The sequence below is a fragment of the Panthera leo genome, chromosome D1 (assembly GCF_018350215.1).
Source record: "Panthera leo isolate Ple1 chromosome D1, P.leo_Ple1_pat1.1, whole genome shotgun sequence".
Taxonomy (NCBI): Eukaryota; Metazoa; Chordata; class Mammalia; order Carnivora; family Felidae; genus Panthera; species Panthera leo.
In genome coordinates, this window is record NC_056688.1 from 63520160 (window position 1) to 63544223 (window position 24064).

Genomic DNA, 24064 nt, shown 5'->3' on the forward strand with positions numbered 1-24064 from the left:
GGACACAGGATGGGGTGTCAGGAGTCTACAGAGCCAGGCTTTACCGTGTTTCAGCCCATATCTCACGGTCCAGGATGGCTGTGGTAGTAATAGTGCCCGTGGCTGGGTCTACATGGAACAATCCCCGTGCTGGCTGGGATGCGGCCAGACTATAAGAGATCTGTCCACTGGGGCCTTGGTCCAGGTCATCTGCCTCCACCTGGTGGGAGGAGGAGGCTGCTGGCACTGAGCTGGCCACAGACAAGTCTGGCCAGCCCTGCCCCCCATCTTCCCATCACACCCCACACCTGCAGCAAGGGTCCCTCCAAGGGCCTGGACTCAGGCAGGAAGGCCACATAGTGGGGCCGCAGGAAGCGGGGAGCATTGTCATTGGTGTCTTGCAGGGTTAGGGTCAGCACAGAAAAGGCAAAGGCTCCCCCGCTCTCTGCTTGCAGGACCAGTCGCAGTCGTGGGCTTGCCTCGAAGTCCAGCCCCTCTGCTGAGCGAACTGTGATGGCTCCTGTGGGGGGCGGCAGAAAGCATCACGGATAGCTCTTGCTTGCCCTGGAGCCTGCCTCACTGAGGCCCTTCCTCAAGGGTAGCCCCTACACAACCAGAGCTTTCTCAGGCCCAGGAAGCTTCCCCAGGAGCCTGTTCCCTCACAGAGCCCCTGCTCCTGCCCCTTACCTGTACTAGGCTGGATGGAGAAAGTCCCTCTCTCATTCCCACTGAGAATGCTGTAGGTGATTGGTCCATTTGAGCCCCCTGCATGGACAGCCTTGGGGGAGACAATGGGAGTCCCTGCGGAGATGATGGTATTGGTTGGACAGTGAGCACCAGACTAATGTCTCCACTAGGAGACATTTTTAGTAGGTAACCCCAGCTCATCCAGGGATACAAAGCTGGGAGACATTATTGGGGACCCACCTGGGGGTGCATTCTCACGGAGCATGGCTTCACTACTAGCCCGAGGGAAGCGGGGTCCACGCTCAGACTCCCCCTGCAGCCCAACAATGACCACACCAGTGGCAGAGCGAGCTGGACGGCCAAGGTCGGTGGCCACGATGAAGAGGACACGATCCCGGGGACCCAGGGCTACAGGGGAGCGGGCCACACGTATTTCACCGGTGTAAGAGTCCACAGTGGTGCCAGGCGGTGGTGTGCCTGCCAGCCGGTATAGGATAGAGGCATTAGCACCAGCGTCACGGTCTTCAGCTCGCAGAGTGGCCAGAGGCAGGGTTGGGGTGCTGAGGCTGGGGCCTGGGCGGGGCAGACGCAGCCTTAGGGGACTGGTGGGGAAGGTGGGTGCGTGGTCATTGACATCACGGACTGTGATGGTGACAGGTACCGTGGTGCTCAGGGGCCCAGCTGCTGCACCATCCACTGCACTCACAGAAAAGGCATAGCTGGGACACTGTTCTCTGTCTAGAACTGTGGCTGTGCGCAATTCCCCAGAGCTGGGCTCCAGCAGGAAGGCTCCTGCTGCACCTGTACCCAGGTAGTAGGTCACACGGCCATTGGCCCCAGCATCAGGGTCATGAGCCTGTAGCTGCAGCAACAGGGTCCCTGCAGGTGCATCCTCAGGCACCTCCACAGAGTAGGCAGGCACAGGGAAGGCTGGAGCATGATCATTGGCATCCAGCACGGTCACTGTCACAAGTAGAGTGGCACTGAGAGCTGGCTGGCCTCCATCCCGGGCCTCTATCTGCAGCTGGAATGCTGGCTCCACCTCTCGGTCTAGTGGCCTCATGGTGCCAAATTCCCCAGAAGCTAGGTCTAGGATGAAGGCTCCTGATGGGTCCCCATCTGCAGAGAAGTACATGTGCATATAAACGTGTGAGTCCATGGGAATGGGAGTGATTTACAGGCAACAGCAAATAGGACAGAGTGGTGGGGAGAGAAACTGGGAGAAAGGCAGAGAAAAGAACCACAGAAGATAAAGGAAGATATGCTAAAGCAACCCTTCTCAGAGTGTGTTTGGAGACTCCTTCCAGGGAATATATAAGATCAAACTAGTTTCATATCAATACTAAGACATTATATGCCTTTTAAATTCTTAGTATTTCACAAGTGTACAGTGGAATCCAAATACTACATGACATGTGATGACATCACTTGGATAGTTAATGGAATGTGTGCTTATGATTCTTACATCTTCTAGAGTATAGGCAAAAAGTTTAGAACATAAACATGTTTTCAGAGACTCAATTTGGTTTTTGCTGGCTTACCTTTAGTTACACCTGCTATAATCTTTGCAATCTCATTGCTGTCCAGCAAATTATTTGAACCTCTAATACTTCTTTGTACTTATGCAGAAATATGGCAAGCAGTACTTCACTGGCTTGTTTTACAATAACATTTTAAAATTTTTCTCAAAAAAAACCCCACAAAAAATGGGGCGCCTGGGTGGCTCAGTCAGGTAAGCATCTGATTCTTGATTTTGGCTCAGGTCATGATCTCACAGTTCATGAGTTTGAGCCCCGCATCAGCCTCTGTGCTCACAGTGCAGAGTCTGCTTGGGATTCTGTCTCTCCCTCTCTCTCTCTCTCAAAATAAATAAACTTTAAAAAAATAATAAAAAATAGTTCTTAGCTTTAATGTCTAGTATAATAAGTATTTAATGTGCTTATTATAAATATGTATTTATATATGTATTCATATATATGTATAATAATGTATCACATTATTATATCAATAAATATTGATATCACATAAACAAAAATGCTTAGAATTCTCAAAAACTAAGAATATTAAGAGTTACTGAAAGCAAAAAGTTTGAGAACAAGTGCTCTACAGAGACAAGAAAAAAAAAGAAACAGGAAAATAAAGACAGAGACACAAAGGGAGGTAAAGAACTGAAGAGGCATAGAAAGAGACACAGAAACACATATATACATGAACGAAAAAGTAGGAGACAAAGAGAAGGGAAAGGAAACCCAGACACACTGTGGCTGACATAAGCCAACAAGGAGTAGAACTGGGCAAGTGGGTGCCGGATGAGTGGGTGTGGGACAGTTCTCACCCAGGATGCGGTACTGCAGCTGCCCGTTGGCTCCCACATCTGGGTCAGAGGCCCGCAGCACAGTAAGGGTCTGGGGGTCCTGGCCCTCGGGCACCTCCAGGGAGAGGTGGGCACTCCCAAAGGTTGGGGCATGGTCATTCTCATCCTCCACGGCCACCCGCACTGTGACATGGGTCAAGAGTGGGGGCGAGCCCCTGTCTCGGGCATACACTGTGGGGAAGCAAAATCAATGAGATCTAGCCTGCTCCCATCCCATGGAGAAACCCATACCACATATCGTTCACACATGTTCACCAGGTGTATATATGAACCAGAAAATGTCCATCTCTCCACACTCTGCAAGCACATGGGTGCCTACACATATACATGCACACATAAATATACAAGTCAGAAGATGTTTTTTTCCTTCTAATCTCCCAAACTTAGTGCATGCAAGATGTATCTTGGATGGGTAGTAGTGTGACAGAAAAGACACTAAGTGAGATATCAAAAACGTGGGTTCAAGTCCCAGTTCTACCACTTCCAAGCTGTGTTAGCTTGCACAAATCACCTAACCTCTCTGATACAATCAATAGGTTTCTCTGTTAAATGGCCACAGTATAATCTGAGGGAATCCTAAAGGGCACAGCTGTGACATTATGTATTTGAGACTTCGTGTGATGACAATGGGGACAGTCTAATAGTCAGATCACCTCGCAATCTGCCCCAAGATGATCCAAAAATATAACAAGCTGTGCTGTAATAGGTGGAAGCTTCTAGAAGGTACTTTGGAGCATCTACCCATGTAACACTGGCTGTTTATAACACCTCAGGCTTTTGGGGTCCTGTCAGTGTGTACCTGTTAAGTTGATCTCCTCCTGTTCTTCCCGGTCCAGGGCCCGAAGAGTTGTGAGAACTCCAGTCTCTGGGTCCAGGGAGAAGCTTTCGCCAGAGATGCCTCCATAAGTCACTTGCCCATTGGCCCCTGAAGAAGGGCAGCAAGGAGGGGGGGTCAGCGGGTAAATACACCTTTTCCTTCCAGATGTACCTCTCTCCACTCATCCCCTCAGGTCTTACCCAGGTCTGGGTCGGTCGCCCGCAGAGTGAGCAGAGAAGTGCCAGGCGGGCTGTTCTCACGCAAGAGGACGCTGTACTCTTGCTGCTGGAAAGCGGGTGCCTCGTCGTTGACGTCAGCAACACTGACAGTCAGGAGCTGCGTGGCTGAGCGCGGAGGGGAGCCGTGGTCGGAGGCCACCACCGTCAGTACGTGCTCAGCTCGCTGTTCGCGGTCCAGGGACCGCACCACCGACAGCGCTCCTAGGTGAGCGGGTAGGGCAGGTTGGAAGCAAACCTGAACATTCCCTCCAAATCAGCACCCTCCCTCGTCCCAATCTCTGCGCCCAACTCACCGGTGCTGGAATGTAGCCGGAAGTAGCCGTCCCCACCAGCTGCCAGGCGATAGGACACGCGTGCGGCCTCGCCCAGGTCCGGGTCCCGCGCTACCACGTGCAGCGCCGCGGGCCCGGGCGGCTGATCCTCGGGAATGCGCACACGTGAAGGGGAGGCGAACACCGGCGCGTTGTCATTCTCATCCGTGACAAAGACGCGCGCAGAAACGCGCGTTGCGCGGCGGCGGCTGGCGTTGGCGGGCCTGTCGGTGGCTTCCACGAGCAGCAGCAGGGCAGGTGTGGTCTCCCGGTCCAAGCCTCGCGGTGCGCTGAGCGCCCCGGTGCGCGCGTCCAAGCGCAGCGCAGGCACGGGCGGCTCCTGGCGCAGCAGACGGTAGCGAACATCGCTGTTAGGACCCGGGCCGTCGGCGTCCGAGGCGCGGAAGGTGTACAGCGCCGCGCCAGGATCCGGGTTCTCCGGCAGCGCCAGCGCCAGCGGGTCGCGCGCAAAGGCTGGCGCGTGCTCGTTCTCGTCCTGCACGCGCACCTGCACGCGCAGCAGCCGCGCGCCCGCGCCTCCCGGGCCCTCAGCGCGCACAGTGAGAGCGCGCCACGCCGGGCCTGCCTCAAAGTCCAGGGGCCGGGCCAAGTACAAGCGCCCTGAGGCCGCGTCCAGCGCGAAGGTGCCCTCCGGGTCGGCGCCGCCCACCAGAGTGTAGGTGAGTGCGCCCACCCCCGCCAGCTCTGGCGACGCCACGGAACCCAACAGGGATCCGGGCTGCATCCCCTCCGCTGCTGTCACCGTCAGCACGACGGGCACCGGAGCCGCTGGGTCTGGCTCTGAGGGATCCGGTGGGGGCTCAGCCGAGCGAACTGATGGAAGCACCTGTTGTGGACAGAGGAGGAAGGACAGAATCAAGGGGAGCCAAGTTAAAGGGGTCTGGGCTGGCCTGCTGGGTAGCTGGTAGGGCAGTAGGAGTAGCCTGACTAGAGGGCACAAGGACTCCATGAAAGCGTGGCTCTTGGAGGGAGCTCATAGTGGTGGCCAAGGAGAAGTAAACAGATTTAAGGAAGAGCAGCCTTACTTGCACCAGCAGCTGGAGGCTGGAGCTCCTAGGGGGGCTGCCTTGGTCGTGAGCGCTCAAAGTCAGCACATAGTGCGGCCGCTCTGCTCGGATCAGGGGTGCAGCAGTGAGCAGCTCCCCCAAGTGAGGGTGCAGAGAGAAGAGCTCTGAGCCAGGACCTGGGGACAGGTATAGGAAGGGTGAGGGCATGAGTCCCAGAGCTGGGGAGGTCATGCCATCACCCACCAACTCCCTTCTCTCCACGTCTCCCCCACCATACCAGTTAGTGTGTACAGGATGGTGCCATTCTCCCCCTCGTCTGGATCTTTGGCCTGCAGAGTCGTCACCAGTGTTCCTGGAGGCACTCGATCTGGTACCTGTGGGGACACACAGTTCACCTACAGCTGTGTCCTTCCTTGTGTTCTTGAGTCAAGTTTCCCTCACCTGAGACATCTCAGAGTCAAGTTCCCCTCACCTGAATGCAGGCAGAGCCCCTTTTCTGCTCTCACACCCGTTCCAAGAGCCATTCTCTCTGATCTACACCTACAGCTCTGTGGGGAGATGATCCCCCACCCCATTGCCTCTCACACTTCTTCAGGGCAGGGTCCTGCCACTTCACATACCTGTATAGGAAGGCCGCCGCCAGCAGCCCCTGAAGCCTGCAGGAAGGTAGGGCTGTTGTCGTTGAGGTCAAGCACTGCGATGTGCACGGTGCCTGTGGTACTACGGGGAGGGTTCCCCCCATCCTGCACCTGCACCAGGAGCTGGTAGCTGCTCTGCCGCTCTCGGTCCAGGGTTTGGAGTGTGGTCATTTCTCCTGGGAGTGCAGGATAAGGGTCATGTATGGGCACAGCCTGAGGCCTGCAGCTGAGAAGCTGGGGTTTAGGGAGTGTGGGAGGGAATGCCAGGGTGAAAGTCCAGGCTGAGTCCTGGTCCTCTTGGCAGGGGTCTGGGAATTCTGTCTGGGTATTCACCAGTCTGAGGATGAGGCTATGAGATCTCAGAATTTGGGCCCCAGTGCTCACCAGTCTGGGGGTGGATGCGGAAGGCCTTGCTGTCTTCTGACAGCTGTCGCAGGCTGTAGGTCAGACGTCCGTTGGGTCCTGAGTCTCGGTCAGTGGCAAAGACCCGGCCCACGCTGGTCCCTGGGGGCTGGTTCTCAGCCACAGCCAGGAAGGTGGGCTCCTCAGACAAGCGGGGACTGTGGTCATTCTGGTTGAGGATGCTGACCCTCACGGTGGCTGTGCCTGTCTGCTGTCCCAACTCAGCTTTGGACCCAGACACTGCCATTACCTTCAGTGTGTACAACTCCTGGGCCTCACGGTCCAGTGCTGCTCGCACCCATAGCCAACCACTCTGTGGTTCCAGGCCAAAGGGGCTACTTGGCCCATCTGCTGCAAGGTGATAAGTGATGGGGCCCCCATCTGGGGCTTGAGCTTGCACTTGCAGGACCTGAGTTCCAGGGGTGGTGCCTGAGGGCAGGTCCACACGGTAGATGGGGCTGTCAAAATGAGGAGCCAGCCCACGGGTCGCCGAGTCTTGTACCACTACCCGTAGTCGGAAGTGGCTGGTGCGGGGTGGGGAGCCTCCATCCCGGGCCTCCAGCTCCAGCTCATGCGCTGGCCCCCCTGGAGGCCCCAGAGGTCTCATAAGCCGTACATGGCCTGTCGTGGGGTCCACAGTGAAGGCCCCACCACCCCCAGCTAGCAGGGTAAAGGTGACTCGACCGTTAACGCCTGCATCAGGGTCCAGAGCCCGAAGTGTATAGATGGGGGTCCCTGGGGCAGTGCTTGGTGGCAGCAACACTGTGTCTTCAGGTGCAGGGAAGGCAGGGGAGTTGTCATTCACATCATCCAGCAGCACACGCACCCGAGCCATTGAAAAAGCTGGGGGCACTCCACTGCCTGCCCGCACCTCCAGCTCCAGCACCGGTCCCAGCAGCTCCCGGTCCAGAGGGCGAAGTGTTTGTAACAGCCCCGAGGCCCCATCTAAAGAGAAGAGTCCTCGGGGATCCCCACCTGATAAGGCAAGGGTCACAGACCCCAAGCGACCTGAGGAGAGGAGAGAGGAGTCAGGAAAGAGATGGGAGGCATCTAACGAGTTGGGGCCCAGACTCTGATCCCAAGGAGGGAGAAGCACTGTCCACACCTGTGTCTTTCAAACTACTGGGACATTCATGTGCCTGGGGATGAAGCAGAGGGCCTGCACTGTGCCCAGGGAGGTGCTGGGGTTGTAACCTGCGTGTTATCTGTGCTGTGATACTCTAGGGTAGTTTGAGATGGGTTATGTTGGTGTGTCTGGGTACAGCACCAAATGGGTATAATGATAAATGATACCTGGTGGGTTGCGTGCCTGGACTACGCCGACACTGGTGCCTGGCACCACATCCTCTGGCACGGAAAAGACATACTGTAGTTGCTCAAATACAGGTGGTACAGGGGTTCCAGGCACAATGCTGATGTTGACTCGGGCACTGGGCTCTGCCTGCAGGCCACCTCCATCCTGGGCCCCAATCTCCAGCTGCACCACAGAGTTGGCCCGTCTGGCCAAGGGCCAGGCTACTGTCAACAGCCCTGGGAGAAGGGATAGAAGCACTGACGTATAAGGAAACAGAATAGAAGTAAAAAGGTTATGGGAGAGGGGGCAATACTTCATGTAAGCAGGTGGGGAGAGGGATCCGGGGGCAAGGCCTGGGAATGGGAGGATCCTCACCTGAGTGCTCGTCCAAGGCAAAGAGTGGGGGGTTATTGCCAGCCAGGATGTAGTAGGAGAGTCGCCCGTGGGGCCCCTGATCAGGGTCATGGGCACGCACCCTCAGCACAGCTGTGCCTGGTGTACTCTGGGCACTCAGACTGGCAGCATACTCCCGTGGATAAAACTGAGGTGGGTTGTCATTCTCGTCTGACACAAACACCTTCACGTATACCATGGACTTGAGGCCTCCCTAGGGAGACATGCAGCCATAAGTCAGGTGGACCTTGTCTGGCTCTGGTGAATGCCCTATTCCAACACCCAGCCTACCCATGGTCTGCCCACTCACCCCATCCACAGCTGTCACTGTGAAGTCGAAGCTCGAGGGCCCCTGGTCTCGGTCTAGGATCCGGGTCGTGCACACATCACCACTCTGGGCATCAATGCGGAATGGGGGAGACCCTGAGGCCCCAAGTCCAGCACCCAAGGAATAGGAGAGGAGGCCAAATGGGCCACTGTCTGCATCTGTGGCTGTCACCTGGGGAGAGGCTGGGGTGAGTGATGTCCATCTTGTTGACCAGAAGAGCCAGAGTTAAGTGGCAATTAGAAGAAGCAGGCCCTGGGCCAACTGGGAGCCAGGGTCTTTGGATGGTGGACACATACAGGGGACTAATAGGACATGGGCCAAAACCCAACTACATCTCAAACCTCACCACCTCGTTTAGGATCCTGTGAGCCTCTGATCACATTTTTGTCAGCTGGTCAATACATAGCCTTGTTTTATGCATGTTTCTGTTTAAAGACACCTATGTAATATATATTGTTGATTCATTAACACTGAATTCATGGCCAATGGCACTATAAATCATATCTGAATGAAGCTTATCTAACATACTAATTTTCTTCATAAGGCACATCACAGCCCTCCTGTGCTTAGGAACACCAGACAGCACTTCAGCACTACACTTGGGGACCATTTTAAACAGCAAAATCACCAAACAAAGAGGACAAAAATGCAAAAAATGTGGCACCAAATAGACCACAAAAAGGACCCTTGTTTACAGTATGAGCTGAAATATGAAGGCAGAGCATTGCTTGGAATGTGCACATCAGGCCACTTGAATTTTTCATCATTCTGCACGTGTCCAGAAATGTCTGCAAAAGCTCCATAAGTATTGTTTTGGGGGTTAGAAATAAATTTTAGAGAGTCTGCAAATTCACAAATGCAGAATCTGCAAACGATGAGGTCTAACTGCACTGACAAAGGAGAGTGCTTGGGCTATGACTGCAAATTCCAGATGGGTCACAGGGAGTTAATAACCGTCACCAAGTCTCATAATCACTCTGAGTAGAGAACTAGCTGACTGATGCACCTACTGGGACTGATGTTCTAGCCCTGCGTTTTCTGGAGTTTGGCCATTCCAGAGCAGGGTTTGATTGATACTGGAATCTAATCGCTGGAGGGATCGGGGTCTGCTCTGTGGATTTATGGATGTGGCTCACGCACCTGTGGCATCCACTGCCTCTCAAGCCAACCTTGTTGGAAGTGAGAGAGGGAGAATTGCAAGTCCATGGGGCATCAAGGGCATTATGTCCAGGAGGCTCCACAAAACCAAGAAGTAGGGGAAGGCTTTCCTGGTTAATTCTTGGGCATCTCCTAGACTGGCTCAGGAAAAGGTAAACTATTGCACACCAATGTCAGGAGCCTCTGAACATTTCAGAAGCAGAGCAGCGGGAGACACCATTCCAAAAGCTTCTGAGCCTAGGACAGGGCCAGGCACACAGTAGGTACTCTATATATATTTGTTGAATGAGCAAACAGATATTCTGATTGCCCTTACAACAAAAACCTCCTTCAAACTAAGTTTTATACATTGGGTGCACATTAGACCCCCAACAGTGTGTTAGCTGGTGTTGACTGCTGTAGCCTGTGACAAAGTATTCTCTGTGTGTACAAGGGTCTTAGGGTCACGGTATGCTGTAAGAGGAAGCTGGAGAGTTCCCTTTTCGTAGCCAGAAAATGCTCCTCAGAAAGGAGGCTAGCCAAGGACTTCTGATTGTTGCCCAGGCCCTTGACAGAAGTGATTTGTAGCACTGTTTACCCTCCGGAGAGACCCTGCCATGGCTGAACCCTGGAAAACAGCTCCTGCTCTAACTCTTTACTGTGGCTGTGGGCCCAGATATCCCAGGAGACAAACATCCCCCTGCATCAATCCAGGCGGGCTGCAGCACAGCTGCTGCATCATCTCCAGAAGCTGTTAAAGACCTTTGCCCTCTGACTCCCTGCAGGAAGAAAGCAATAAATAGTGGTCAGGGGAAGTTGTCAGGAAGTGACCCCAAAAGGCATAGAGGCCACTGACTGGAAATGACCAAGGCAGAAGTGAATTTCCCAGCCTGTGCAGCTCCAGCTCAGAGGCTCCACTGCAAATGCAGTTTCTCTTCTCAACAGGCGCTCAGCCCTGCGTCCCAGCCCAACCTTGGTCAGCCCCCTCTCCCACTTAGCTCTCCTTTAATCCCCACCCGCCTTTAGCTCTCATCGAATGCACTACTTCAAGGAGGAAGTAAACACCCTTATCTGTGAATTTTCTGAAGTTCCTAGCAGACCACAAACTTACTGCATCCACCCCACCCTGACCTCCCTCCCAGGTGTCTCCCACTTCTCCTTCTGCTGCCTCCCCCTCCACAGACTCCTCCACCTCCCCTTTCCCTGACTGTTCTCACACACTTGCTCCCTGGGATCTCTCCCTGGCCTTCTCACTCGACATGCTCCCTCAGGACCTTCTCTTCCATTTCTGTGGCTTTGACCATCATCTGCACTTTGACCTGGACCACTCCTCTGAGCTCCAAACCTGCACATCGATGCCTGCTCAATATCTCCACTTGGATGTCCCAAGTGGCACCTTAAATCCAATGTGTCTAAAACTAAACTCATGATCATTCCAACCCCTCTCTAATGACTCTTCCATCCAGGCAGTTGCTCAAGCCAGAAATCTGTTCTTCCCTTTTTCTCTCCCGGTATATCAATCAACTAGGGACTAAGTAAATCCTCATTATCTCTCCTATTTGTCTATTCCTCTCCATCACCATTATCACTGTCCTGATTTAGGCCTGAGCCATCTCTCCCCTGGACTATTGTGATTCCCTTCTCATAGGGGCCTGAGCCTCCAATCCATCTTCTACACCAGGACTTCTCATCCTTGGCACAACTGGCATTTTGGATCAGATAATCCTTTGTTGTGTGCTGTCCTGTGCATTGCAGGATGTTTGACAGCATCCCTGGCCTCTGTGCGCTAGATGTCAGTAGCATCACACCACTTGTGACATTCATGTGTCAGAATGAAATGTCTGTAGACATAGCCTGATGTCCCCTCCAGAGGGCAAAACCATGCCCAGTTGTGAACCGCTGTTCTATACTGACTACCAAAAGGATCTTTTGAGAAAGCAAATATGATCATATTACCCTTCCACTTGAAAATCTTTAATGTTCTCCAAAGAAAAGTGCTCAAACCCTTTGGCTTGGCTTGACTCCTCACTGTCTGGCCTACCTGCACAGTCTCCGTCCCAGTCTCCCATCCCAAACCTTAACCTCCAGAGACACTGAGCCACTTGTAGGCCCCTGAACAAGTCAGGCTCTCCCACTGCTCTGTGCACGTGTGTCACTTGTGCCTGGACCACCGCCCTACACTCCCCACTGTCTGGTCTCCTCACCAACTGCTGCTCATCCTGTAAGTCTCAGCTTGAGGCTCACCTCTTTTGGGATGCATTCATACTGCCTGTCTACCTCACATAAGACCCCATCATGGAGGTTTTCTTATTGCAGTACAACTACTTCTTTGCACATGAATCTCCACTCTAGACTATAAACTCCATGAAGCAGGGGGCGGGGTGAATGACTCATTCATGACTGTATTCTGTGTCCCTAATGCAATGACTTGCACATGGTAGATATTTGATAAATGTATATTGAGTGAATTGAATATTAAGACTTCTTGTCTTAATATTCAGATATGAACAGGTATGAACACTTGGTGATCATTTTTAACTCCCACCTCCCTATAGTTATGAATAGTAAAAACTCCAGGAAACCCCTTGGAGAGTTACCCTCTTGCTTCAGGCACTAATGAGGAGGAAAAAGTTTGGAAGTCATCACCCATTGGTCCGAGGCCAAGAGGGAGAGTAAACACATGGGAGAGTGGGTGGGAGCTGGACAGCAGCAGGCAGGCAAATACCCAGAGTCTGGCCAGAGGCAAGGCGTCAGCTGGGTCTAGGCACTGGCCTGAAGTCTAGGCCCTGAGAAGATGCGCAAGGGTCTGGTGGACTTCTGAGATGTAAAGACTTCAAGCACTAGTCTCCTAAGAGGCCTCGCTACCTCCTGTTTCCTCTCTTGCATACTCCATATTCCATGATGCAGCCAAAGCAATCATTTCAAAAGGCATACCAGATTTGCTTACAGCCCCTCTTTGGCCCCCTGTGATTTTTAAAACAAAGTCAAAGCTTGCAATCTGGTCCCTGTCTACTATTTTGTCTCATCTCTCTGCAACTCTTATCAGCACAGTTGGGGCCAACCTGAACAATGCAGTCACCTGAACACGTCACAGTGTTCTGCAGCTCTCTCTGTAGGCCTGGAATCCACAGCCACATATTCTGTATGATCCATTCGGCCAAGTCTCACTGGTTCTTCAAAGGCCCCTTCCTCTGGGCTTCCACAGCACCTCATATGCCATCTGACACAGCACTAGTTACTAGTGTGTCTCCCTATCTAGACTGGGACCTGCCTGGGAACAAGACCGTGCTCTTTCTTTCTTCCTTGGGACCAGCACAGTGCCAAGCTTATAGCGGGTTAATTCTTGAATATATCACCTACACACTGATCTAATCCATCCTTCACCCTTAAAGCAAGTTAGCTCCCTAAAAACACAATCTGTAGGAAGGAAGGAGGGAGGGAGGGATGAAGAGGATTTTTAGGGTGGTGAAACTACTCTGCATTAATACCATAATGCATGTTGTTATATATGTCCATTATACACATATACATTATACATTTGTCCAAACATATACAGTGTACAACACCAGGAGTAAACCCTAATGTAAACCATTTTTGGGGATTTGGGGTGATAATGTGTCAATGTACGTTCATCAGTTGTAACAAATGAACCACTCTGGTCGGGGAGGGTATATGAATGGGGACAGAGAGTATATTTGAAATCTTTGCTCTCAACTCAATTTTGCTGTGGATCTAAAATTGCTCCCAAAAAGTAGTCTTTAAAAAACAAAAACAATGGGGCCTGCGTGGCTCAGTCAGTTAAGTATCGACTCTTGGTTTCAGCTCAGGTCATGATCTCATGGTACATGGATTCAAGCCCCCTGTCGGGCTCTGCACTGATAGTGGGGAATCCCTGTTTGGGATTCTCTCTCTCTCTCTCTCTCTCTCTCTCTTCTCCTTCCCTGATCTCTCTCTCTCTCTCTCTCTCTCAAAACAAATAAAAAAATATTAAAAAAAACATAATATGATCACACCCTCTTCTGGCTCAAAGAAGTTCAGTGACCTCCTTTGCCTTCCAAGTAAAGTCCTAATCTTACCTCATGGCTTGGTGTCCAAGGACTTCTGCAATCTGGCCTTGGCCTGCCTCTTTAGTTTCATGACCCCTCTGTCTCCTCCAGGCCTGACTCACAAGCACTCTATGGCTTCCAGAGTCTGTCCAGGGCTCTCACCTCCTCCTGTGAGAGGCCTTCCTGCTCTGGATATTGGGATCTCATTAATACTTCTTGTTATCTTGTGCCTGAGCCCAAATGTCTCATCAAGGCTCAGCTCCAGGGAGACAGATGGGGATTTCTTCCAGCAGAGCCCAGCACTGGACAAGGGCTCCATAAATACTGGCATCCCCTTAGGGGAACAGGAACCACATGGGTGTACAGAATCTCCATCTCTGCCTTTCAGAACAGCTTTGAGATTTGATAGAGTTTCTCTCACTTCTTGACACCACAGGACACTTTTTCTCTTGATCCAATCTTAATTCTCTCAACTGCCTCACCTGGCCCAGCTCTCAAACCCTGCTTTCTCATCTTGTCGTTAGCCCTCACCCTCTGCACAGACTTTGGAGCTCACAGGATAGGACCAAACCCTCTGACATAAGTCACCATAAACAGATGCACCTGCAAGGCTTGGTTTCTGTTCTGAGGTCCCCTGTGACCCTTTCATCCATTCCTGCCCACAGCAACATCCTGCTGTGTGCAGGACTTACCCACCTGCAGGAAACAGGTTCCAGGCTGGGTGCCCTCAGGCAGTGAGGCATTGTAGAAAGTCCTCTGGAACTGGGGCTCGTTATCATTCACATCTTGCAGGGCCACACTGACTGTGGCGGAGGAGGCGAGAGGAGGCAAGCCCCCATCTGTGGCCACCACAATCAGCTGTGGCTGAGGTTCCAATTCATAGTCCAGCGAGGCAGCCGTGGTAATAATGCCTGATGTGGGGTCGATGGAGAACCAGCGGGTGTGAGCTCCAGGGGCCAGGCTATAGGTGACCTGACCATTAGTGCCCTGATCAGGATCCCGGGCTGTCACTCGCACCACAAAGCTGCCAGGCAGTGCAACTTCAGGAAGGGGCTCAGGTCGGTAGAGCTGACGGTCAAAGGTAGGCGCATTATCATTGACATCAGTGACATGCAGCACAAAGGTAGCCTCGGCCCGCAGTGGGGGTGAGCCTGAGTCTGTGGCAGTAACCCGCAAGTTATAGGCATCCCTCTCCTCCCGATCCAGCTGCCTAGCTACGCACACCAGGTAGATGACACTGTCCTGAGTGCTTAGGGCAAAATGGCCCTCTCCACCCTCCAGGGAAACGTTGACATGAGCAAAGTCACCATCATCTGGGTCTGACACAGAGATGCGAGCAACGAGCTGGCCAGGTGGGGCAGCCTCAGACACTCGTGGGGAGCCATCTGCACTCAGGAAGATGACAGTCATGGAGGGCTGATTGTCATTGGCATCTCGCACGTGCACAGTCACAAAGGCTGAGCCTAGCTCAGGGTGAGCCCCGCCATCCCGCGCCTGCACCACCAGTTCATGGACCCGCCGTTGCTCAAAGTCCAGTGGCCGCTCCAGCCGCAGCAGTCCCGTGTGTGCGTCAATGGAGAAGGGTCCATCACCCTCGCTCTGCCTCCGGTTGATCTCATAAGTCACAGCCCCATTGGCACCAGCATCAGCATCAGATGCATACACCTGCAAGACAGGACTGCCAGGGGCTAGGCTCTCAGACACCACAGCGTGATAGCGGCTCTGATTGAAAGCTGGGGCATGGTCATTGATGTCCAGCAGTGTCACATCCAGCAGGGCCTGGGCCCTCCTCGGGGGTGAACCGCCGTCATAGGCCTCCAGTTGCAGCATATAGTGTGAGCGGTTCTCTCGGTCCAGCTCCCCAGTAACTACCAGTTCTGGCACTGGGGCCCCATCTGGACCAGGACGTGTCTCCAGCTGGAAGGTCTCTCCAGCCCCATCACCAGATAGTGCATAGCCCTGGGTTCCTAGGCGGCCAGCATCTGCATCACGAGCAGGCTCCAGCGGGTAGCGGGTGCCAAGAGCTGTATGCTCAGGTATCTGCAGGGCAGCCCGAGCCTGCGGGAAGGCTGGAGCATGGTCATTGATGTCAGCCACTCGCACAGTAACTTCTACGGTGGCACCGTCAGGAGTCACTGCGGTGAATCGGTAGCGATCTCGCCGCTCACGATCCAAGACACGGGCTGTACGGACCACTCCACTGTGTTCATCGATGGCCAGGTCTGTGCCCACCCCGCTGCCCTCTTGGGCGGAGATGAAGTACATGGGAGGTGCTGCTGTGCCTGGTGGAAGCCCTGCACTGATGTCCCCAATCAATGTGCCTGCCGGTTGCTCCTCATCAATCTGTAGGTCCAAGCTCCCGGCCTGACCCCAGGCGCCTGACACTCTGGCTCCCAGCAGCAGCAGCAGCAGCAGTGGTAGCAGGGGGAGGTGCCTGGAGCTCTGCATGCCAGTGCAGGAAGGCGCAATGCCCCGCTCCTTCTGCATGACAGGGGCGATCCAGTTGTGACTTGGGCTCCAGCTCTGGGTCAGGCTCTGGGCCCAGCTTGATCTCAGGTTTTGGATCAGGTCCAGCTTGGGCCCTGGCTCCAGCTCGGGCTCCCTGACCTGGGAGAAAAGCAGAAGGAAAAAAGTCATGATTGGGGAGGTGGGGAACGGAATCAATGGTCCAGGGAGACTGGGACCTAAGCCACAGCAAGACTGAGGCATGCTCAGCCCTGCCGTAGGGCATTTGTGCTGTTGCACACCCATCTTGAGTCCAAGAAGTGCCTGTTTCAGAACTCCTCAGGACCCGCTCCAGTCTTTCCCTGGCAGCTTGCCATCCCACCCTAACCCTCCTCCCCCAGCAGACTGTTTTGTTCCTATTGTCCAGGTCTCAATGCCCTTGGACTCCCTTCCTTTCATCTCTGGACTTAAAAATATGGCCAATCCTTTCTTATTTTTCTTCTCATTCAGGACTAATACCTCAATAACCATGTGTTTTTGGTAACCTCACCTTCAATCATCACCTTTTGGAGACTTCTATCAGCATTTAAATATGTTGAAGACTTTCCTATTTTATTTTATTTAATCACTTGATTATTTTAGAGAGAGAAAGAGCACAAGCAGGGGAGAGGCACAGAGTGAGAGGCACAGAGAATCTTAAGCAGGCTGGAGACTGATGCGGGGCTCAATCCCATGACCCTGGGATCATGCCCTGAACTGAAATCAAGAGTCGGACACTCAGCCGTGTGTTGTGCGTTGTATAGGTTTGGACAAATGTATAATGTATATGTGTATAATGGACATATATAACAACATGCATTATAGTATCAATGCAGAGTAGTTTCACCACCCTAAAAATCCTCTTCATCCCTCCCTCCCTCCTTCCTTCCTACAGATTGTGTTTTTAGGGAGCTAACTTGCTTTAAGGGTGAAGGATGGATTAGATCAGTGTGTAGGTGATATATTCAAGAATTAACCCGCTATAAGCTTGGCACTGTGCTGGTCCCAAGGAAGAAAGAAAGAGCACGGTCTTGTTCCCAGGCAGGTCCCAGTCTAGATAGGGAGACACACTAGTAACTAGTGCTGTGTCAGATGGCATATGAGGTGCTGTGGAAGCCCAGAGGAAGGGGCCTTTGAAGAACCAGTGAGACTTGGCCGAATGGATCATACAGAATATGTGGCTGTGGATTCCAGGCCTACAGAGAGAGCTGCAGAACACCATATCCCTAACCTTCACCTCAAGCTGATTTTCTTCCTTCACTCTCCTTCCTGTGAACAGTACAACCACTCAGCAGCTCTTCTTGCTTCTTTGCTTTTTTTCAGTCTGATTTCTAGTTAGCATCAACACCTGACCATCTCAATAAGATATGTCTCAAGTCTGCCCTTTCCTCTTGCTTTGCAGCTGCTGACCTAGTCTGAACACAGTCATCTGTCCTTTTGATTCCTACAGCAGCCCCTTACTTACTGCTCCCCCTGCCTCCTGGCTTGGACCTTTTGACCCATCTCCACCTGACCAGAGCTATCCATGCAGCTTTAACCAAATCACTCCTGAAGAGAGGCTTCCATGGGTTCCTCATTACTGACGGCAAAAAACTGCTGCTCCTCTCCAGAAAAAAAAATGCACATACACATACACGCAAACTGTGTCTGCAGTTTCGGGGAGTTCATAGGCAACCTCTAGCCTAAAAGATAAAGTACAGTGTCCTTAATATATAGCTTCCTGATCTGAGCCTGCCACCTCTCCAGTGCGCCCTACCTTTACTTTCTTCCACCACACCCTGCATCCCAACACTAAAGCCATCCCCACTCTTCGCCCTGTATGCACAGCTCTCTCGTCTTGTGATATCCTTTAAAAGTCCTCTCCAAGTGGCCATCTCCTATTCAGTCTTCAAGATCCAATTCCAATGTCCTGTCTTCTGTGGAATCTTCTATGACGTCTCTCTCCCCCTACCTGCAGAGCCCATCGTACCATCAGAGCCTCTGGGCTCTCACTGCTCTAGGTGCACACTGGCAATAAACTGCATAGCAGCCCTGAATTACAGGCTCCTTGAGGGCAGCAACTTCAGGGTCTTAGTTGGACTCTGTCCAGCATAGTTGAGCAGGCAATCAATGCTGAGTGCAAGGTCAGAGCCTTATAATTCTACACCACCACACTCATGTGCTGACACAGCATGTCCATGGACATGCCAACTCAGATGACATACACAAACACACGTGAGCCTGTGCCCCTGAGGCACCAAGGTCAGTCCTGTGGCTACAGAAGTGTGTCCTCAGGTTTTTATGTATTAGCTCTGCTTTAGGACTTCCTGTCCTCCCAAGGGAGTTTCTGACCTCTCACTTACACTTCCATTCCCCATCCCTCCCACCTGTGTGAGGCAATAAAAACAGTAGGGATTCTGAAGTTTGAGTTATTTTCCTAATCCAGATGATTCTGTGAGAATTAGAGGCAATGGAAGCAAGGAGCTCAGAGCCGGGCATCTGGAAGCTGCTTTCTCAGCACCTCTCAACACCATCTCTGATGGATCCCTTCATCCTGGCTTCAGAGTTCTGGGCTGCTCTGTGTGCACTCTCCTTGGGGACTCAAGTCTGAGGAGCTCATGGAACTGCCACATTGGATAATAGGTCGGAGGAATTCAGAAAAAGGAAATGAGTGAACATAGGTCTGACTCAGAGAGCGGAGAGGGTGAGTGCACAGGGTTGGCCCAGGGGCCCAGGTCAGGGATCTGGGCCTAGAGACTGGGTTAGGGATCAAGGGTTAAGAGTTGGTTGTATTTATTTAATCAGTCAGTGGAGAGAAAGCAGTTATGGTGGATGGGGAGAGAAGATAATGGACAGTGAGGCCGATGTATTTATTACTGTATTATAATTCTCTGTCTCCCCACCCAGAGACAGGATGTCAGCTATGTGAGAGGCTAGGATTGTATCTTATTCACCGTTGTGTGTAGCACGGAGCATGGTACATAGTTTGTGATCAATATGTTTTCTGAATGAAAGGATGTATGAGTGGTATGAGATAAAAGCTCAGGTGAATCATCAGCCCTGAAAGAGGAGGCATTCAGGCCCAGGCACTTGCCCCTTATCCTAACCTGTATAACCTGGGTTCCTGTCCATTGCAAACACGCCCAGTATAATCTCACAATGGGCACAGAAAGGTGCATACTCACAGTCACAGACCCATGTACAGCCAGCTACACAGACTCACATACAGATAGGCACGTTCAACACACTCATACATATTTGGACAGGGGCTACGTTGACATATACACAGCCAGTGCACATATGCAGATACACCCCCCCTCACAGAGAAGCATGTTTTCACACACACAGATGGGCATATTCATTCCCATGGAACCTACCCCCGCCCACATACATATGCAGGCATACAAAGACACATACAGGCCTGCTTTTGTACACACAGAAAGACACTTTCTTACCAGCCTCACACGGGCAGGCATGTTCGCATGATATCCCCCCACAATATACACACGGACACATTCACATACACATCCCAACCAGGTACACAGACAGGCACACTTTCATGTGTGCAGACACACTGGCAGGCACGCACGCATACACTCGCAGACCCACCCACACACAGGCATGCTCTCGCACATGCTGCCGGGGCACTCGTGGTCAGCTCTGTGGCTGCAGCTGTGACCTTTAGGTCCCTGGGGCCTCTGTCTGGACTGTGCCTCATCACTTCCTGCTCCAGGACTTCCAGTTCCAAACTCGCACTCCAGACTCTCTCCAGAGACTGTCTCATCCTGTCTCCAACTCTCCTCTCAGCACCATCTCCCCATCTGTCCGGTGCTTTTCAGTGCCTCTTCCCCAGGACTGGCTCCTCCTCCCTGTTCCTGTCTCTTTCCTTCTCCAGGTCTGTCCTGTCCCTTCCCCCAGATCTGGCCTCAGTAGTCCACCTGTCTCCTGCCCAGACCTGTCTTCTTTCTTCCCCCAGATCGGTCACTTGTCCTCTCCCACCAAGTTCTGCCTTGCTGCATGCCCTCAGTGTCTTGGTCCTGTTGCTCTGTCCTCTGGCTCCATCCCGCTCTCCCTCTCTAGCCCCACATCTGGGCCTCTGGAACCACAGCTGGTTCTCATTAGGAGGGGGAGGGGCGAGGCTGTTCATTGGGGCCTGCGATGTGATGTCAATCCTCCCCCCCACCACAGCCTGTGTGTCTACAGGACCTGGGAGCAGGGGGAACATGGGAGAGGAAAGAGAGGTGGGTTGGGGGAGGAGTAGGGGGACCATAAAGGAAGGGGGTGCTCCAGAAGGAAGTAGAGGAGTGGCCGAGGTACCGAAGGGAAGCAGGCTGGGGGAGCTGGCACCGCCCAGGCCTCCTCCCTCAACTTCCTGTCCTAGGGCCAGGGAGGGGCAGGGACCAGAAAGACAACAGAGTGAGGGGGGGACTAGAAAGGCAGATTGGCGTAGAAATCATGGAGGAAGAGAGTAACCTTGGTGAGCAAAGGGAGGGCTAGGCATAACGGGGACAGGAAGGGATGTGAGAATGCTGGTGGGGATGGCTGGGGCAAGACTGAGAGAAAGTAAGCCAGTGTGACAAAGGAGAGAGCACATGTGGCAAAGGGCAAAGGAGAGGGCGAGTGCAGTTACTACAGAGGGGGGAGCTAAGTCAGAGTGGACACAGCTAGCCTGGAGAGGTGGGGGAGGTAAACAGAGGTGGGAGACAGAGCTGTGTTGGAGGGCAGAGAGGAGAGGAGGGTGAGGAAGGGAGGAAGGAGAAGGCTGACAAACTGGCTTCCCAGGATATCCCTGAGAAAACTCATGGGAGGGTTGTGTTCCTCCTGAGGACTGGTTCCTGGGAGCCACTTCAGAGAGGCTGGGGACAGACACAAGCAGAGGAAAAGTCCCTTTTCTGAACTTTAATGGTGTGCTGGGCTCTATGCCAGGTAGTTCACAGACATACCCCCATTTAATCAAAACAACCCTGTGAGGAAGGTGTCCTGCCTTCCTCAGTGTGAAACAACTTTTCTGAGTTAACACAGCCCCAATTTGATCCCAAGACTATGCACTCCATGCTGCCTAGGATGCAGAGAGAAGGGAAAGATGAAGAAAGGAAGAAATGGCAGGGGAGCTGAAGGGAGGGAGTGCTGGCAAGACAATGGAGGCCTGAAGAAGAGAACATATGGGAGGAGAGAGACCAGGTATGAGGTGTCTGTGACAGCCCAGGTCAGTAGCAGAAGACACAGATAACGGAGGTGAAGTTGGTTAAAACTTGGCCACTGATGCGTCAGGAAGGGTGAGGGAATGGAAGGGTCTAGACTGATCCCAGGGTTCTGGCCTGGTTACTAAAGTGGTGCCATTAGGATACCACCGAGGAGAAGCCATTTTTCAGGTGCCCACTGGGATCCCCACATGGTGATGTCCCAGACACAATTGGATTTGCAGGTCTGGAGGAGAGAGGTCTGGGTTGGAGACAGGGATTTGGACAAATCAGGGGTAGGTGAAAACCATGGGCTTGGAGACCCATCAGCTAGGATGTGCAGAGGAAGAAGAGGGTCTAGCATAGAACCCTGAGGAGTAGTCATATTTAAGGGGCAGACTGAGGAGACCTTTATTCTTCTCAGAGAAGAAGAAGAGGAGGCAGTATCACAGAAGTTAAGGGAGGAAATATTTCAACAAGAAGGGAGGGATCAATAGTGTCCAGGGCTGCTGAGACTTCATGCAAGACGAGGGCTGAGAAGTGGCCATTGATTTTATCAGTAAGGAATTCACTAGAGATCTGGAGAGAATAGTTTCAGGAGAGTCTGAAGGGTGCAAGCCTCCTGCAGTGGGAAATGATAAAGAATAAATCAACTAAACAACTCAACAACACAGCATAGATTGATTCATCAATACACACTGCACTTCTACGATAGGGAGGCAATATATCACAGTAGGGCAGGACAGGATAGTGGTGAAAACGTGGACTCTGGGGCCAAACCAAATGTTTTTTGCCCAGCTTCACACTTACTAGCTTTGTGACCCTGGGAAAGCCACTCAATTTCTCTGAGCTTCCAGTTCTTCATTTATAAAGTAGAGACAATAATAGCACTTCCTACACTGTGTTTGCTGTTAGAACAGTGTCTGGCACACAGTATGTGTTTTGTAAGTGCCCAAGCATAATTAAGAAGATTGGCTCTGCTGTGAGACAGACTTCAGTGCAAATTCTGACTCTGCCACTTACAGTGTAGTCCTGGGTGAATTGTTCAACCTTTCTTAGTTTCCTCCTTGGTAATGAGGGGATTAAAGTGTCCATTTTATATGGTTGACACAAGAGTTAAATGAAAGAATGTAACCAAAAACTTAGCACATCGTCTGGCATACAGTGAAGGCTGAATAAATATCAGCTGCTCTTGTGTGCCAGACACACACGACAACTCTGGGATAAGTGTTATTTCACAGATGAGGAAACTGAGGGTCAGAGTGGGTGGCAGAGAGATGTGGAACACAGCTCTGATGGACTCCAAAGTTAGTGTTTCGTTACCTTATATTGCTTCTCTGCTGGAAGGCTTGGAATGCTCTAATGAAGGGCAAGGCAACACAACAGGGAAGGAGAACAAGCAGAATTCTGCTATAAGAGAATAATTCTTACAGGGTGCACAAGGTGGGTTAGAGGAGGAGATCTGTGATGAGGAAATGCCAGTCCAAGTAGAGGGTCAGGTGGGCATGGAGTCAGGTGGTGAGACAGGAGAAGGGGCCAGAGGATGCTTGGAGGTCTCTAGAAGACAAAGAAAAAATGGAGAGAAGCTGGCCCAGGGCATGCATGTGAAATGATTCATTAATAGATTTATTCAACAAATATCTATTGAAGACCTACAACGGGCCAACCATCATCCTAAGCAGTAGAGATATAGCAGTGACTTGGACAGACAGAGTCCCTGCCTTCATGGTGTCCACAGGTAGGGAGACATGATCTGGGACAGGCATGGCAGGGTGAGAGGGCAAGGGCTGGTGGTGATGGGCAGCAAGGGATGACCCTGATAGTCTGGGTTGCAGAGGAGGCCAGTGAGGCTGGAGCAAGAAAAGAAGGTGAAAACAACCCAGAGATGTCAAGAGGAAAGAACAAGTTTAGGGAAGTGAGAGGTTGAGGGTCAGGGGAACACAGTAGAAGAACTGAGATGTTGGAAGTAAACTAAGTTAACCGTTCAACACTTACCAGTTGTTTTCTTTCTAAATTCTCAAGCAACTCTCTGAATGTTGCCTCCATTTTCACCTGAGGAAAGGGGAGCTCAGAGAAGCTAAGGTGGTAAGTGGTGGGGCTGGAAGGTCAGCTCTACTCAACCCACAAAGGACACAGTCCTTGGCAACACACATCCACAAGGAATAACTTCACAGCCGTCACATCCCCCCCCGGAAGCACTGTCAGAACCAACCCACACCCACACCCTCTCCTTCCTCCCTTTCCTTCTTCTCCTCCTCCTTCCTCACCAACCAAATGGGAGATGCAGTCTAGCTCCTTCCATGAGCAGCCTAGAGAGACAAACATAAACAAGGACATTCTAGTGTGCCAAGTGAACACAGAGGGGCATCCTGACCCAGGCTTGGGGGTTCCAAGCAGACCAGTGGGAGGAGGTACCCTCTCACCAGTGGACATAGGAACTGAGTAGTAGTCCCTCCCAAGTGTCAGTAGTTGAAAATGCCTGGGAGTCAGAGGGTTACCGAGGAAACATGGACTGTAGAGCTGAAGTAAGGGGCAGGCAGAGGGAAGCCAGGAAGAAGATAGGATCCAGCAGCATGAACTCCTGGGAGGGGCTTTTGCTTGCAGGTCTCAGGGCATCAGAGAGTCCAGTTGCTTCTGTTACCACAGGAAGGATAGGGAATAGGAAGAGGGCACACACAGGTGTCTGGGCACCTGATATGGGGAGGGGCAGGGCCAAGGGTGCCAGGATTTGGGAGGACCCACAGTGGG

The 24064-nt window shown here is 52.2% G+C and overlaps 1 protein-coding gene across 1 annotated transcript in view; it reads right to left on the reverse strand.

Annotated features, from left to right (window-relative positions):
* The window catches only part of DCHS1 (dachsous cadherin-related 1), a 33772-nt gene that overhangs the window by 4597 nt on the left and 5111 nt on the right, over positions 1-24064 (reverse strand). The window contains exons 2-17 of the mRNA XM_042904076.1: positions 14370-16280; positions 8473-8661; positions 8145-8376; positions 7769-8005; positions 6458-7483; positions 6056-6249; positions 5713-5809; positions 5454-5611; positions 4390-5254; positions 4058-4297; positions 3840-3965; positions 3002-3211; positions 907-1785; positions 667-780; positions 288-499; positions 45-199 (exon numbers count right to left, since the gene is read on the reverse strand). Coding sequence (XP_042760010.1) covers positions 45-199; positions 288-499; positions 667-780; positions 907-1785; positions 3002-3211; positions 3840-3965; positions 4058-4297; positions 4390-5254; positions 5454-5611; positions 5713-5809; positions 6056-6249; positions 6458-7483; positions 7769-8005; positions 8145-8376; positions 8473-8661; positions 14370-16160 — 6725 coding nt within the window. The 5' untranslated portion in view covers positions 16161-16280. The remainder of the gene's footprint in view (positions 1-44; positions 200-287; positions 500-666; positions 781-906; positions 1786-3001; positions 3212-3839; positions 3966-4057; positions 4298-4389; positions 5255-5453; positions 5612-5712; positions 5810-6055; positions 6250-6457; positions 7484-7768; positions 8006-8144; positions 8377-8472; positions 8662-14369; positions 16281-24064) is intronic.